Source organism: Marmota monax, unplaced genomic scaffold (genome assembly GCF_021218885.2).
Source record: "Marmota monax isolate L192 unplaced genomic scaffold, Marmota_monax_Labrador192_F-V1.1 WCK01_AAM20220418_F8-fsc00176, whole genome shotgun sequence".
Lineage (NCBI taxonomy): Eukaryota > Metazoa > Chordata > Mammalia > Rodentia > Sciuridae > Marmota > Marmota monax.
Window position 1 is genome coordinate 1,929,498 of NW_026694774.1, and position 17,756 is coordinate 1,947,253.

At 32.4% G+C, this 17,756-nt stretch overlaps 1 protein-coding gene across 3 annotated transcripts in view; it reads right to left on the reverse strand.

Moving 5' to 3' along the window:
- Chm (CHM Rab escort protein) overlaps positions 1–17,756 on the reverse strand; it is a 171,824-nt gene that overhangs the window by 87,880 nt on the left and 66,188 nt on the right. For 2 of the 3 annotated variants that reach the window (XM_046425353.1, XM_046425352.1), the window contains exons 3-4: positions 14,696–14,768; positions 11,569–11,693 (exon numbers count right to left, since the gene is read on the reverse strand). In XM_046425353.1, the coding sequence (XP_046281309.1) occupies positions 11,569–11,693; positions 14,696–14,768 (198 nt within the window). Of the gene's footprint in view, positions 1–11,568; positions 11,694–11,783; positions 11,917–14,695; positions 14,769–17,756 lie in introns of those variants that run through there. The other variant, XM_058572928.1, reaches the window with a different exon arrangement.

Consider the following 17,756-nt stretch of genomic DNA (forward strand, 5'->3'; position numbering starts at 1 on the left):
AAACCCCACCTCCCAAACAACTTCTTTCTGTCTCCCAACCAAATTCCCTTCTTTACTATTCTTCTGTTTTCATCTCTACCTATTTTCTAACTTGGCATCTCTAATACCCAATTTGTTAACTCCAATCTTCTGGTCTATTATTCCTACTCCCCATAATATCACAATTCCCCCATTGCCAAACATACTTTTAACAATTTATCTTTTCTAAGAGTTTAAATCTCACATTTAAGAAGTCTTCCTTAATATAACCACATTCAATCAATCTATTACTCTATGTAGCTATAATACATACATGCAGTTTTTGCATTTATTTCTCAATTCCTGTTTACTAGTCCTTTGGTGTCCAGCACAGGTTGAACACCTCTAATTTGAAAATCCAAAATCTGAAATGTTCCAAAATACAAAACTTTCTGAGTTATCATGTCAGTACTCAAAAGACTCTGAATTTTGGAGCATATTGGATTTCAGATGTGCAGATTAAGAATATTCTATAAAGTCTACACAAATACTTAAAAAATTAAAAGAAAAATCTGAAACACTTCGGGACCAAGCATCTCAGATAAAGGATACCAAATTTGTACATGCTTTCTCTTCTGAACTAGATTTTAATTCCCTTCAGTGAGGACACTAATGACAACTTTTCCTGGGTGCTCCTCAAAACACCTACTGCTCTATAGACATCATATCGAATAAAGGCTTGATGAAAAACTAAGTTGTGCATGCAGACTACATATCTATAAATTTGAAGCAAAGTTATTTGTAGAAAGCACAAAAATTAGACCCATATAAAATGATTATAAATTCAAAAGTCTGGGTAGATTTAAAATTGAAGTGTCCTATTAAAACTAACACAATAAACAGTATCCAAAAAGGGAACAATGAAAGAATAAAATAACACTGAAATGTCAAGAAATAAAATGTACTTATTGTCACAATCTAATAAATTTAATAAAATCTAATGAAAAAATTAATTAACAGCACTAGTGTTACAGCAATACTTTCCAAATCTATACTGGGAAAGAACCCAAGTTCTAGTCCTAGATGCATTACTTAGAAGATAATAGACAACTCAACTCTCAGAGTCACCCACCTATAAAATGGGTCCATTTTCCTTAGCTTTCATGAGAGCTGGAAGATAAATTAGCCAACTCACATTTGAAGTATTTTATGTACTCTGAAAGGTTAGTCCAGTATAAGATATTAATAAAATTTAGGATATTGTTAAACTGCCCTCAGGTGAATGGGTAACACAAAACACGTGTACTTTGCTTTTCTGTGGTTACATGATGGAATCATTTTGGCCAAGTAAACTTCCATTAACAACTTTAAAAATTAAGAGTGATTATATGAAATGTGATTTGTATATTTTCTACAAAATTGTTCATGCTTTGTATTCACTTTCATTATTTTGAAAACCAATAAAACTTAAGTGGTTCCATGAGGAATCTAAGGTGACAACTTTCAGCAAAAGTTCCAAGTTTAAAGATTAAAATAAGGAATGACAGGATAATTAATTACACTTTAAAGATAAGGCAGACTGTGGCAAGTTCCCTTATTATAGACCATGATGATGAAACCATGGAAACTGATCTAGTCAGTGGCTCTGTTACATTAGATGAAAGAGTATTTTACAGAGTAAATAAAATTCATTAACCAGTGCTAGACAACCTGAAAGATGGAAGTCAAAATACTTAATTAAGGGTGTAAGTGTAAAGAAAAAAATATTCTTTTAGAATTTGTTTTATATTCACCAACTTTTACTCATCTCAACATTATAATTTGGTAAAATTCCTAGGACTATGAAAAATAAAATCATTAGAAACACAATATTGTACTCACTTTCCATTAAAAACAACAGTATTTTTGGAGTTCTGACAAGATTGAGTTTAATGTCTAACAAGAAGTTATAAAGATACCAAAAACTCTTTAAAAAAATCACACGTAATTCTTCAGTAAGCAAAATTCTGTTCATCAAAAAGAATGCCTTCTAAATTTAAAGCCTAAATATTATAGTATAAAACATTTTCTCAAAAAGGACATTTTACATTCAAAGATATCTTCAAAATAAAACTACTAAATTTTATTAATTTAAATATATTTTAAAACCATAAAAACACATTTGCCAATTATGAAATGACATTAGTGAACTGAAAGCCTTCAAAAGAACCCTTTAGTTCTAGAATATTATAATATCTCAAAAGATAAAGAAAACAATCTGTTATCATTAGGTCTTATAAAATTTTTCATTAGCAAAATAGATTTCACAAATCTAATGTCATTTTAATGCTAATGTGAATTCCAGTGGCCATTCACAATGCAGCACAATAATATTGAGATAATTTTTCCTAACTACAATTGCTGAATATCACTTGTGTCAATGCATTCTTTTTACAAATACCCAAATCTATACATAACCCTGTGAATTTGGGGATATAAAAAAAATCACATATTATCTAGTACTGCTTATTTAGGGTGCTAACAAAGGAACATCTCCAAGTGAATGTCTTATTAATGCTTTGAAACAGTCACCCTTTTAGATGAGTCAAATGAAGAACTGACAACAAGCTGATTAATTTATTCAGCACAGGTGTTTACTATTTATTTTTCCAGCAATTTGCAACATTTCCCCCCAATGTAGTTTGTTACAAAAATTATACTCTTCTCTTTGATGTATGCACTTTGTTCTAAGGCCATTCATTTTTTATTAGCACAGTATATGTTGTACTGTGACCCAGCTGTTGATTGCTAAAATTAAAGGGTTAATGGTTACTCAAAAGAATTACAAAATCAGGCCCATGTCTGTAATCCCAGTGGCTCAGAAGGCTGAGGAGGATCACAAGTTCAAAGAAAGCCTCAGCAAAAGCAAGGTGCTAAGCAACTCAGTGAGACCCTGTCTCTAAATAAAATACAAAATAGGGCTGGGGATGTAGCTCAGAGGTCGAGTGACCTTGAGTTCAACCCCTGGTACCCAAAACAACAAAAAAGAAGTACAAAATCAGACTATCCAAAAAATGTTGTTCTGGAAAACCATAATACAAAGAAACATTAATCCATCTTAAATTACTGCAATATCATATATTGATATACATAATTCCCTATGTGTTCCCAAATTTAAAATATTAAGAATATAATTGAGGGGCTGGAGTTGTAGCTCAATAGTAAAGTGCTTGCCCAGCATATGTGAGGCACTGGGTTTGATCCTCAGCACCACATAAAAATAAATAAATAAAATACATGTATTATGTCCATCTACAATTAAAAATACTTTTAAAAAAAGAATATAGTTGAAGTATCAATCTCTTGGTACATTTCTCCAAGAACAAAATGTCATTGGGTGGTATACAGCAGGTACAACTGTTGCCAACTCAATAACTTTTACCCCCTTGCTATGAGAGCCCCAATATTGTTCCAATAGAAGTCAGAAGGTACACAGTACTAGGAGATGAATCATGTGGAATGAAAACCTGTTATTAGAACTTTACAAGCCTTCACTAGGGATATGATTTGGGAGTAAGCCTAATCCAGTTTTAGCCCATGAGTTACGAGTCTGCTGGGAGCTCTTGGTAAGGATTTTTTAGAATAATAAAATGAAGCATACATGTGCTTGTATAGATAGATAGATAGATAGATAGACAGACAGATAGATAGATAGATAGATAAATGAAAATTCTTCTATGGTTAAAGATTTTTGTTGTATGAGAAACTGGAATTGTGGCAAGCATTTTGTAATCCTGGATGGAAAGCTAACAGAAATGCAGAGCATCTGTCCCAGTTTTCTGATGTGTTTAAGGTACACAATTAACAAATCTTCTCTTTTCAAACAACCTTACTTACTCACCCACCCAACTACTTCTCTAGCCATTTGTTACAACTTATAGTTGGGCTTTGTACCACAGGCTAAAACAAACTTACTGTACACAATAATGAATACTTTCCCCTAAAATGCAAGAACTGCAGGTCAGTTTACACTTATTTTTATTTCTTTTTTCTTATTGATATCATTGCATTGGTTTTATTTCTCAAGAAGCTTACTGCTTATAAATTTTCTATGTTTTTGGAGTTAACATGAGTTAACACAATTTTAGATTCTTGCTGTAATAAAGCCTTTATTATCTTTATATCAATCCACTAGAGAGTTAGTTCATTTGAATCTAAGAAATAAGCTTTCATTTTGCTTTAACATTATACCAGAAAAAGAGAAAGAATGTTCAAAAATAAGCAAAAATAGGACAGGAAAAGTACAAGTCAATGTCAATATTTTAGAAAGAAATAACTCTCTTCCCACTTATGAAACAATATGACATTATGTAATTAACAAGTACAAATCTTTTACTTAGAGCAATTGTGTGATTAAGTGTGAACTGTTTGTGCTTTTTCAGTCTGTCAAAGATTTACAAGTAGAAATAATAGTTGATTTTGTTCCCCCATATAAATTACAAAAATATTTCTTGCAATATAAACCACCATCACAACAACTGAAGGAAACTGGATTCATCCTATCTTCCTAACACCAGGAGTTAGGCTTTTTTTTCCCATTACATATATGATGGCTTTATAATACCACACAGCATTCTAGCAAATTAAAGAAGTAAATGCACTTTCTTAGGAGACTGTCTTCAAAAAGGAAACAACTTTATTCACTTTGTGGGATGGCTCCTTCAATATGCATTAATGTGTTCATCTGCTGACTAAAATACAACATGTTATTTTCAGCAGGCGTGGTGGTCAATGGCAATAATCCCAGTTGCTCAGAAGGCTGAGATGGGAGGGAGGCTAAGGTAGGAAGACCACTTGAGCTGACAAGTTTGAGACCAGCCTAGGTCTATATCTGGATATGTTGGTACCAGCCTTTAATCCTAGCTACTCTTGAGGTTGAGGCAGGAGGATGGCCAAATTCAAGGCTAGGCCAGCCTGGGCAATGTGATAAGACCCTGTCTCAAAACAACAAGAGCTGGGGATATAACTCAGTGGTAGAAAAACCTGAGTTCAATGCCCAAAAAGTAAATCAATAATAACATGGCCCAGTGGAAATAGTACAGCCTTGAGTTAGATAAAATGGGTTCACATCCTAGTTCTGCTACTGCTGGCTATCCCAGAGCTTCAGTTTATTTACCAATATGATATACCTATAATTCATGTACATGACTATTGCACAGAATGAAATTAAATGTAATAAAATATGTAAAGCACTAGGTTATATCAGTTGTTATACAAATAATATATATAATTTTCTCACTTTCTCACTTCCCTTTCATAAGTCAACCATGTAATCACAAAAGATCATTTCAGTTAGGCACAGTAGAGCCCACCTGTATTCCCAACCACTCCGGGGTGCATTACAGGAAGACTGCAAGTTCTAGCCTAGCCTGAGCACCTAATTAGGACTCTGTCTCAAAAAATGAAAAGGGCTTTGGCGATATCTCAGTGGTAAAGTACCACTGGGTTCAATCCTGAGTACTGCCCCCCAAAAGGCAGGGTCGTTTCAATGAAAAACAATCTTTATACAGGAAAAATATTTACAGGTCCAAACTAGAAATTAAGTCTACTTATTTGAAGCAGCACTCAGGATAACACAACTCCGAAAACACAATCTGGATCATCAGGATTTATGATAACTTAACCTATGATAATAACCAATCACAATTTACAATTTAGTGTTTAGACAAATTTTGCAATAACCCAAACCATTGAATTTATTGTTCAAATTATCACTAAAACTACCAACTTAAAGACTTCAAAATATTTTTTGAAAATAAGCCAAATGACTTCTTTGATATAAGGAGAGCAATAAGAACAGAGCATGAGAAAAAGATTAACATTAAACAGGGACGAGAGGTGGGAGGGAAAGGGAGAGAAAAGGGAAATTGCATGGAAATGGATGGAGACCCTCACTGTTATACAAAATTACATATAAGAGGATGTGAGGGGAAAGGGAAAAAAAAACACAAGGGAGAGAAATGAATTACAGTAGATGGGGTAGAGAGAGAAGATGGGAGGGGAGGGGAGGGGGGATAGTAGAGAATAGGAAAGGTAGCAGAATACAACAGTCACTAATATGGCATTATGTAAAAATGTGGATGTGTAACCGATGTGATTCTGAAATCTGTATTTGGGGTAAAAATGGGAGTTCATAACCCACTTGAATCAAATGTATGAAATATGATATGTCAAGAGCTTTGTAATGTTTTGAACAACCAATAATAATAATTAAAAAAGATTAAAAAAGAAAATAGGCCAAAATCAATTAAAAAATATATATAATATATGTACAGGAGTATACAATTTTATTGAGTTGTACTTTGAGATACTTTCCAAAAAGAGTAAGAATAGGTTTGCACTGGTCCATTTGCATTCTTGCCTTGTCCCCAATGCAATCAAATATAAAAATAAAGGGGCTACAAGTATGAGTATAATATAATTTATGGCCAAGATATATATACTTTATTCTTTCTAGGTATTAAATAATTAAATGCCCTATGTGTGAATGAAACCATAGATTTTCTTCTAATAAACACCAAGTCTATAAATAAGCTAAATCATCTGGTCTAAACTGGGAAGAAAAGTTATAGTATTTCAACCTTCTTATCATTACAAATTGTCTTTACATTTTGGAAGTTTTCAAAATCATTTAAAATAATATCCCATGTTTATAGTGCAACAAGAATTTAAGTTTAAGTTGACTTCTCTTTAAAAGTTGAATATCACTTATCTGAAATGCTTGAGAAAATAAGTCTTTCTGATTTGGGGTTTTTCCTATGAAAGAACATAGGAAAAATATAGTTAGTAAGTGAGAGACCTTAAAGATTGGCCAACATTAGTGAATAATTACAAAGTCGTCAGGAAGTGAAAATAATATCCTTCTGGGGGAAAAAGAAGCTCATTAAGTGAGCTTAAGTATTAAGTAGAAAACATAATTAACCTGTGGTATGTGGCTCTAGGTAGAAAATACATGACTTTCAACAGAAAATAGATTCTGGGGAAAAAAATATCTAATAAGTACATTCAGCAAAATTTTAGGGTACATTCCAGATCAACATATTAACATCTACTGCATTTCTAAGTACTAACAACAATGATCCAGAAAAAAAAAATTAAAATGTTAATACTATTTACAATTGTTCCAAAGAAAATCAAATACTTAAGGATACAGTTATCAAAACATGTCCAAGATTGGTATGCTAAAAATTAAAATGATTTTTTTGGAGGAAAAAAATGACCACCAGGGACTGGGATTGTTGCTCATTAATACAGTATATGCCTAGCACATGTAAGGCACTGGGTTTGATCAACACCATATAAAAATAAATAAAGGTATTGTGTCCACCAACAACTAAATAAAAAAAATTAAAATGAATACCAGAAATGGAGATACATATACTGTTCAAAGAATAGAAGACTCAGAGTAATAAAGATATCAATTCTCCCTGATCTGATCTGCAAATTTAATGCAATTTCTATCAAATTTCTAGCAATGCTTTTTAACACATGGGCAAACTTATTAAAGCATTAATATGGAAATGCATAAACTCTAGTTAAAACAATCTTGTCAAAGAAAAATAAATTGGGAGGAATCATTCTACCTGGTATTAAGACCTATTATATAGCTTCAGTAATTATGACAGTGTAGTATTGGTGGGGGAAGACATACAGATCAATGGAAGAGTACATGCACCCAAGTACAATCTATTTAATTTTTGACAGATAAAATAAGTAATTCAATGGTGAAAGAACAGCCATTCAACAAATGTTGATGAAGCAATTGAGTGTCCTTAGGTTGGGATGGGAAAAAACACATCAACCTAAAATTTACACCTTATACAAGATTAACATGAAGCGAATCATAGACTTAAGTGTACAATATAAATCTATAACATTTTTAAATAGGAAAAATCTTCTAGATTTACAGTTCAGAATTCTCAAACTATACACAAAAACCATAATCCACAAAAGAAAAAAAAATGATAAGTTGGACTTCTTCAAAATTAAAAATATTCTCTGCAACCTATACTATTTGAAGAGCATAAAAAGATAAGATACAGACTGGGGGGTAAATTATCAAACCAATATCTGACAAAGGATACATATCTAGAATACAGAACTTTGAAAACAAAAGCAAAAAACGAGAGTTTAATTTTTAAAAAGCAAGATACCTGAATAGACATTTCACAAACAAGATAAATGATGGCAAACAGGCATATGAAAAGCTATATAAAATTAATCATATTAGAGAAATGTATATTAAAACCACGAACCGGTATCACTGAACACCTATCAAAATGGCTAAAATAAGAAAGTAAAAACAATAAATTCAGGTAAAAATGTGGAGAAACTGGATTATTCATATTTTCATGGGAATGTAAAATGGTATAATTCTTCTGGAAAACAGTTTGGTAGCATTTTTTAAAACTAAATACGCAATTATCATATGACCCAGCAATTGTACACTTGGATGTTTATAAGAGAAAAAGGAAAACTTTTAATTCAAGAAAAACATTTATCTCAGATATTCACAAAATTCTTTTATGTGAAATTGCATTGCAGCTCTTTTTTTAATCAGTCAAAACCTGGAAACACCCCAGATTTTTTAATGGGTAAATCATTAAACAACTTACATTCATAACTCCAAACCATGGAATACTACTCCACAATAAAAACTGAGCAAATGATCAATGTACACAATAATATGGATGAATTACTAGAGAATTATGCTGTATAAAAAAAAGCCAAGGACAAAAGGTTATATATCATGCTGTATCATTTATATTGCATTCTCAAAATGGCAAGGTTAGGAAACAGATTAGTGGATGCCATGGGTTAGGGATTTGGTGGAGGCAGCAAGGAGGGAAAAATAAGGTATGATGACAAAAAAGCAATAGGAAGAATCCTTGTGGTAATGGAACCATTCTGTTCTGTAGTGGCTGTGGTGGTGGATACATGAATGCATGTGATAAAATAGTATAGAACTAAATACAGACAAACTCTACGTGCACAGAATGTAACATCAATAACAGATATGTAAAAGACCAACAAAAACAGTGAGGAACTTGTGTAATACTTTTCACAGTTTACAAAACAGTATTCATGAAGATTTTTATGATGTGTCCCTCAAAAATGCCAAAAATCTACTATTTAGTGATACCCTTACTTACGGGAAAATAAGAAAATTTTCTAGATAAATATAGCTTGTCCCTTAAAATGATAATTTTTTTCTAACCATTTTAGTACTCTTTCTAAAACATACTTCAAATTTCCATACTTTCTCAAGTGTAGGAATGACAATATTATTTTAACTTGCCTGAAGACACTGGGATAGAATTATGATCATCAATTGTTATACTGTGTTATAATATGGTGATGGGCTTAAAGGGATCTTCTGGTATGAAAATCCATTTATTCCTACACAAAATGGCCCACAGTTTGCTCTCAGATTGATGATTCTGTCTTCACTTATGTTAGTCTATTATTTAGCACCTGAAACAGTAGCACTTAGATTTGAAAAATATTTTTGAGATTACTTAGTCCAAACCCTTCATATTTTAGACCCAAAGTGAAAGCATCTCTTGCTGAGTATCACATAGTAAGTTGAATGGGAAAGGCAGGACTATACCCCTGGTCTCAGTATGTTTGTCTCTAGCAAATAGCCTTTTTCCTATTTGTAGATTTAAACTACTACAGTAGGGGGGAAAAAGGAAACAAGGTTGTTAGAAATATATATTAAATAAAGATTTAGATTTAAATCAATGGTTTCTGAGTGATAACTTCTCATATAAAGTAAATCTGACAGTTGATTTGGCCCCTAGCCCCTTTTCATCTGGCAATATGGGACTGAGTGAGGCACTTTAATTCCTATTTGCTAATGTCATTAAGCACTAACTATATATAACTGGATTTTCTGTATAGTCCTCCACTTCCGGCTTTCTCAACGCTCTTCCTGCTCCAGTGAATAAAGACATGGAACATTATTGTGTTTACCTCTTGTTCCATATTTTAATTGGCAATCAGAAGAGCACAAAACAGAGTCCTATTTGGCTATTTTAAGGCAAACTTTATAATCTAATTTTCTATTTCTCACTTTGAGAAGTTCTAAAAATGAAATTGAACATATGAGCAACAGAAAATGAGATGATTTCCTTTGAACTCAAAACGTTATCTAGTCAGTAATCAGAAACTATTAACCTTAACTGTCAGGTAGAGAAATCAAAAGCCTTGAAGTATCAAAAATTACCTTTAAGAGGGCTACAGTATGATTCTATGAAATAGTCAAGTAATACTCATGGGCACAAAATACCACATAATAAAATTACCAAATATTTACTCCTACTTCTTATAAGAATATAACTTTTCAGTTGAAATCACCTTCCTCATAAATCTTCCTATACTGGATTTGAGCAATGTCAGTAAGCTGTACCTTTTAATACTAAATGACATTTAGGATTATGTAATTATAATCTTTATCTCATGTTTCAAAGGCAGATCTTTTACAGAAAATCAGAGAACATTAACTGTGTATTTATGAGGAAATTTCTAATTACCTGAAAGACATGAAAATAGGTTAAAAAAAAATCAAGCACCAGTTACCAAACATTTCACAGGCTCACTCTGGCATAACAAGAATGAGTAACATGACAAAGCATATCCTGAAAAATCTCTGTGAAATGGATTGTAAGACCTAATTACTATTAAAGTGCCTAACAGCTGATGCACTAAACCTTTCAACTTGTTGACCACATATCATTTGGAAAAAAAAAGTCAGGTGGTGCATACCTGTAAGCCCAGGGATTCAGGAGGCTGAGGCAGGAGGATCGCAAGTTTGAGACCAGCCTCAGCAACTCAGCAAGGCCCTAAGCAACTTACTGAGATCCTGTCTCAAAATAAAAAAAATAAAAAGGACTGGGAATATAAATCAGTGGTAAACCCTCCCTGGGTTCAAGCCCCAATACCAAAAAAGAAAAAGAATCTATTCCAATTGTTGTAAAACAATGAATCTTTCACTTGGAGGAAATACTTTGAACATTTATAATTCCCACTATTTTACTGTAATTTATAAAAATATTTATCCAAATGCTACAACCACTGAACTTAACTAATCAAAATTATAATCTTGCAATTTTGCTACATAGAATGTTATACTAGAAGAATGATCTAGTTGGACAAACACTGGAGCAGGAGTAAAGAACCCTGAAGTTTAATCTCAGGCTCTATCACTCTCTAGTTTAGGTTTGTGGCCTTGCCATTTGCCACACCATATGACTTTTGGTAAATTACTTAATCTCTGAGTTCCTTTGCAGATTTTCTTAAAAAATGAAACTATTCTATTGCAAGACTTCTGTAAAGATCATAGGAGATAATATATTTAAAAGAGTTTGGTAAATTGTAATCCAATAAAGAAAGATGGTATTACTGGTTCCTAAATAGAAAAACACTAACAGACTTAAGAACAAGCAAAACCAACATATCAACTTGACTTGGAGCAACCAATGTCATTTAAAACTTTATTATTGGCTTCATATGAAGAAGTTTGAAAAAGAAGTCGTTATTGTTAGTTATCTAAATAATTATTTTTCATACCTGGCATAACAAAATACTTCCACGTGTTGAATAGTTTTGTCCTTCCTGCTAAGAGCAATGGCTTCTTCATTTTCAAGGATTTGTTCTTGCCACAGTGAACTATCAATCACAATGTCATTGTTTTCCTAAGCAAAACACATGAGAAGTTTTAATTAAATTGAGCAATTGGAACCTGTAATTTTCTGAGAAAATGTGTACCTTTTCTAAATTCATACTTTTCCTTTCATCACATTGAAATTCCAAGGACATCATCACTTCAGCATCATTGAAATGACTCCAAAAGAGGGTGCCAAATTCAAAGGAAGGAGAAGAAAACACAGTGTAAAAGTTATGCTACCAAAACCTAGCTTTGGTACATAAAATTTCTATCAGGGCATATGACATTTGATATAGTCTTCTGGAAATGGCTATTTTGATGCTGCTTAAGAATTAGCAAAAGTAACCTACCTGCTGAGAATCAAACATCTACTATATAAATTACTTGTTAATAGTAATGGCTTTTTGTCTGTTGTTTTATATTTAGCTATCAAAACACCAGGGTCAAAATGACTTCCTTACTCTATTTACTTTCAGATCTCTGAAGACTGCTCACCACTACTTTCTATTTTGATTGCATATAAAGTGTTTTTGAAAGACACTCAGCACAGTATACTTCTTTAAACTACTAAGGGTTGAAAGTAGTCCTTCAAAATTTTCAGCAATTACTAATTATATTGAGTGAAGAAAATTTCGTGAAATTTAATTTTTCCCAATATTTACATACAGGGTACTTGCAAAGATATCAGCATATACTTTTTCCAAATATAAAGGTTCAATTATTAATCAGTTTAAATTTTTTATACATTTATTTTATTTTATGTGGTGCTGGGGATCGAACCCAGGGCCTTGCACCTGCTAGGTAAGCGCTCTACTGCTGAGACATAATCCCAGCCCCAAGTTTAAATTTTTAAACTACTTGATACATACCTTTCACTGAGAAAACTTTGTAAATGCATTATGTATACTCAAAATACAATATTATCATTTGTGTTGAGTAAATTCTCCTCAGAAAATTTCTAACCTTAAAATTCTATAAAGTAGGGCAATAATTGTTTTTCAAAGGTTTCACTGTCTTGAATTTCATATATTAAAATTAAAGAAAAATAATAGCATTTAGGCTTTATTATCAAGAATAATATTAAATGGTATTAAACATCCTGACAGAAGTATAAGAGGAGGTGAAACAGAAGAATGTTAGCTGGTTGACATGAGATTCCAGCCTAAGAAAAGAATAGTGGACTGAGAAGAAAGAGTGAAGGGGTAAAGGACATGGTGACATAGTAAAGATCCTGAAGTAAAACAAGCCTGAAAGCAAAAAGGTACTTCTACAAAACTATTTCTATTTAACTAAATCTAACTGATTTTAAAATTTGCTTTCAAAAATCACTTTTCCCAATGTTATGGTTTGGATATGAAGTGTTCCCCCAAAAGCTCCTGTTAATGCAGGAATATTCATAGTGAAATAATTAGACAATGAGAGTTATAACCTAATCTGTCCATTCTACCCTGAAATAGCTGGGCAGTAACTGTAAGCAGGTGGCATAACAGGAAGAAGTAGTTCGCTAGGGATGTGCCCTTGGGGATTATATCTTGTTTTACTGACTTCTCCTTTTCTCCCTCTCTCTTTTAGCTTTCCTGCTCCATGCCCTTTCCCCATGATGTTCTGCTTCACCTCAGGCCCAAGGCAATGGAGTCAGCTGACCATAGACTGAACCTCTGAAACAGTGAGTCCACATAAACTTTTCCTCCTAGAAGTTGTTCTTGTAGGTATTTTGGTCAGTGTCAAAAACCTAACTAACACACTCAAGAAAAAACTTCCAGACAACTGGGTATTTTGTTGTTTTTCTGAGAACAAAAACTAACTCTTCTCAAGGAAATACTAAATACACCTAATATAAGGTGCTTCATATACATGTTCCAAAGGTAAGGTTCAAAAACTGGTTTTCCGATCAATTTAAACATATGAATATTTTAGGCACATAGATAAAATAGATAAGTATATACTTCTAACATTTACTATCTTGACTTATAGATAGGTTGAATTATTATATGAAATACTATTTTACAATCATTTGTTTCTCTACTTATTTCATGAAATGATATTCATACTGTATCTTGTATCTTTAACATTAAAGTCTCTGTTATCATGAGATATTCTTTGAGTCATGTACACCATTAAATCAATCAACACAACTACAGTGCTTAGTATGGTGATCGATAAGTTTTAATAGTTATTCTTAGCTAATTGAATGCCATTTTCTGGAATATAACATTCTCCTTTCCCAAAAACCTAAACTCTTTCGATATGTAGCAGTTAATGATTCCATGTAAGATGTTCTCAGCAAGAATTTCAGGAGTTTTTAAAAGCCTATCATATAAATTGGTAAATTCTCCAACATTAAAAATTCCATATTTTATGTTAAGAGATCTCTAAAAATTTCTTTATAATGGCACTCATTCAACAGGTATAGTAATAAAATCCTACCCTTAAAAATTACTTAATTTATTTATATTAAATCATTTTCCTCTTTTTTTACCACTGTCAGATGACTTATATGAAAATATAAAACCACCACTGACAGAGAGCATTTCAAGTCAATGTATGTTCCTTAACTAGCTGTATTATTTTTTAACATTTATTTCTTAGTTTTAGGTAGACACAATACCTTTATTTTATTTTTATGTGGTGCTGAGGATCAAACCCAGTGCCTCACATATACTAGGCAAGTGCTCTACCTGTGAACCACAACCCCAGCCCACTATTTGTTTTCTGTTTTAAATATATTAACTAAAAAAAAGCAACTAATAATATGTAAAATGTTATATAAGAACTGGGATATTTTTGTGAAAGATAATTTTGGAGGTAAATATCTTGCTTTATATTTGGGCATAGAGAGTAAATAGGAAATAGTATCAACAGTATATGATTTACTCTTCAAGTAACATGTTTTTTGACAAATAACTGAATAAAAATAAAGAATCAATTATATATTACCTAGATGACATCTAGAGTTTTCTTCAATGGTGGATTATTATGTGGCATAAAACACAGTCTTGCAAATAAAAAAAGATCAAATAAGAACTTTACCTGATATTCCTTTAGCCAGGACAACAGTCCTGAAAAGCTAAAACTGGCCCAGTTTCCTCCATAGTAGTTTCTTCTGTAACAATAAGAAAAGTAAAGGATGGGGTAAAAAATCAAGTCTGTGATCTTCACCAACCAAAATTCATGATCCGTAAACTCAATTCCTTTTTTTAATACTGCTGCCTCAAGAAATCAAAAGCAGGGGTTGAGGATTTAGCTTAGTGGCAGAGCGCTTGTCTAGCAAGCGCAAGGCCCTGAGTTTAGTCCTCAGCCCTGGAAAAAAAAGAAAGAAATCAAAAGTATACTTATCAGGATTTTGACATAAGAAGACATAATAGGCTGAAATAAATTCAGAGCTCTCAGATGCCAAAGGAAATTTTTCTTATAAGAAATTAAAAAAATATATTTGACCTCCATAGAGTTTTCTTCCCTGATCACTAAGCAGGTAAGATGAGACTCCCAGATTCATTCTCACACCAAACACATACATGCATACATACATGCATACAGAGAGAGACAGAGAGAGAGAGAGAGAGAGAGAGAAATTGGCTACTCTAGATAAAACAGATGAAGTGGTTATTTTATTATTTTTCTTCTTTGTGGTGGGGGGGCAGGTACTGAGGATTGAACACAGGGGCATTTTACCACTAAGCTACATACCTAGCCCTTTTTTATTTTAAGACAGCATCTCATTAAGTTGCTGAGACTGGCCTCAAACTTTTGATCCTTCTGCCTCAGCCTCCAGAATTGCTGGGATTACAGGCAAGCACCATCACTCCAGGCTGAAGTGGTTACTTTAGATAAAAGAAAACTAGATCCTGAGGCACAGTTATTCACACAAAGATATGTGATAAATTAAACAGAAACAAAACTTCCACAGAGACCTGGGTGAGTTATTCTTTTTTTTCTAATATTCTTTTTTAGTTGTAGATGGACACAATGTCTTTATTTATTTCTTTGTTTGTTTATTTATTTATTTATTTATTTATTTATTTATTTATTTATTTTTATGTGGTGCTGAGGATTAAACCCAGTGTGTCATGCATGTAAGGCAAGCACTCTACCACTAAGCTACAACTCCAGCTCCAAGAGTTATTCTTCTCATGCCACACTCCTATGAAGATCACTGTTTTAGAGAAGATATAAGTCTCCTAAGATCAGTTAAATTTTGTAAACAATGAACACAAGTGGAGATTTTTGGCAAACACACCTCTCTAATCTGCACTGAATAATGTTCTTCCTAGTCCTTGCAAAGCTATTCACATTTAGTCACTCTGTATTGATAAACTACAGAGTACACTAAATCCAACCTACAATAGCCATTTCAGTTCTGGGTGGGAGGGATTCTTGCCTTTGCTTCCAGTAACACATTTGTTCCTCTATATCTTTCTCTAATAAAATAAGAATATATAAAAGCTCTATTGAAAATTAAACCATTAATATTACATACAAAATTACTCTTCCATAATGCTACTGAATGTTATCTCAAAATTTTGATATTTTGTACTTGATCAACTGTTAACATGGGCCTGAAGAATATTTTAACAAATAATCACTCCTTTGCTTTAACAAAGGGTTAAATCAAACATTTGTGAAAGAAGGTCTATTAATATAGATCATCGTTTTTGTCATATCTTATGGTTCTCTCAGGGATAATGTAAATTCATACATCATTCAGAATCTCTAACAGGCTTTAAAATTTAGATAGGATTTCAGGTATACAACCAATTCTAGATGACCAAACCTTGCTAAAATGATGGGGTCAGGAAACCTATAAGCTAACCCTAAATCAGAGAGCATGTGGAAGAAGAAGCTGAGATATGGAAGCATGGATAAGGGAAAGAAAAAAAAGTAATGTTAGCAATGGTGGTTTTCCCATACCAATGTATACCATTTACTCCCTTACCTGAGAAGAATACACTTCTGCTACCTCTTTCTACCATCCAAATGCAACATTCAACAAAGTAACAAGAGATCCTAGGTACACTTTCATTTTAACTTGTCGAAATATTTTTAGACTTCCTTTGAACAACTTATAAGGTCATATGTGTGTTTCACTTTTTATCTAATGGGCACAAGTTTCAAGATTTATGTAAATTTATTTGAATGGATATACCAACTTAAAAATGGGCAAAGAGATTGAAAAAACATTTCACAAAGTGATTACTAAGTATCTTTAAGTAAGTTCCTATTAAAATGAGCATTAAAAATGAGCATAATAGTTTAAAAAGGTTCATAATATTGGGCATTGGTAGGATGCTCAGGATGGTTTCTTGGGACTTTTTTTTGGTGAAATATAAAATGGTATAAACACTTTCAGAAAACATCTGGCAGTTTCTTACAAAACTAAACATACATCTATCCTATGATCCCGTAATTGTAATCCTAGGATTATACAAAAGAAAAATATATGCCCACAAAAATATTTACACAAGTCTTTTCACAACGGTCTATTCTTTAATAGCCCATGGTAATAATAATTCAAGTATCCATCAATAGAATGGATAAATAAGTTGCAGCATACATTCATAGGGTGGCTACTATTCACCAATATAAATAAACTACTTATATAGACAATATATAGATGCATACCAAAACTGTTAAGAGAAAGCTTTAACCAAAAAAAAAAATACTGTATGTTTTCATTTATGTTAAGTTCTAGAACAAGCTAAATTAATTAATCTATGATGAAAATATCATGAGAACGGTAATTTGTAAGTGTGGAAATGAGGACAGGACTAGACTATGAAGAAGAACAAAGAAACTTTGTGGATTGACAGTAATATTCTTTACCTTGTTACAATTTTAATTTAATTTACTTAATTAATAAGGTGTTTTTAATTTTTATTTTTTAATTATAGGTGAACACAATATCTTATTTTATTTATGTGGTGCTGAGGATTGAACCCAGTGCCTCACGCATGCTAGGTGAGCACTCTACCTCTTGAGCCAAAACCCCAGCCCAATTAATAAGGTTTTTAAGTATATGCATTTGTCAAACTGATTAGTGGTACACTGTATCTAAATATTATCTCAAAAAAGAACCACAAACAAATGTTGAACT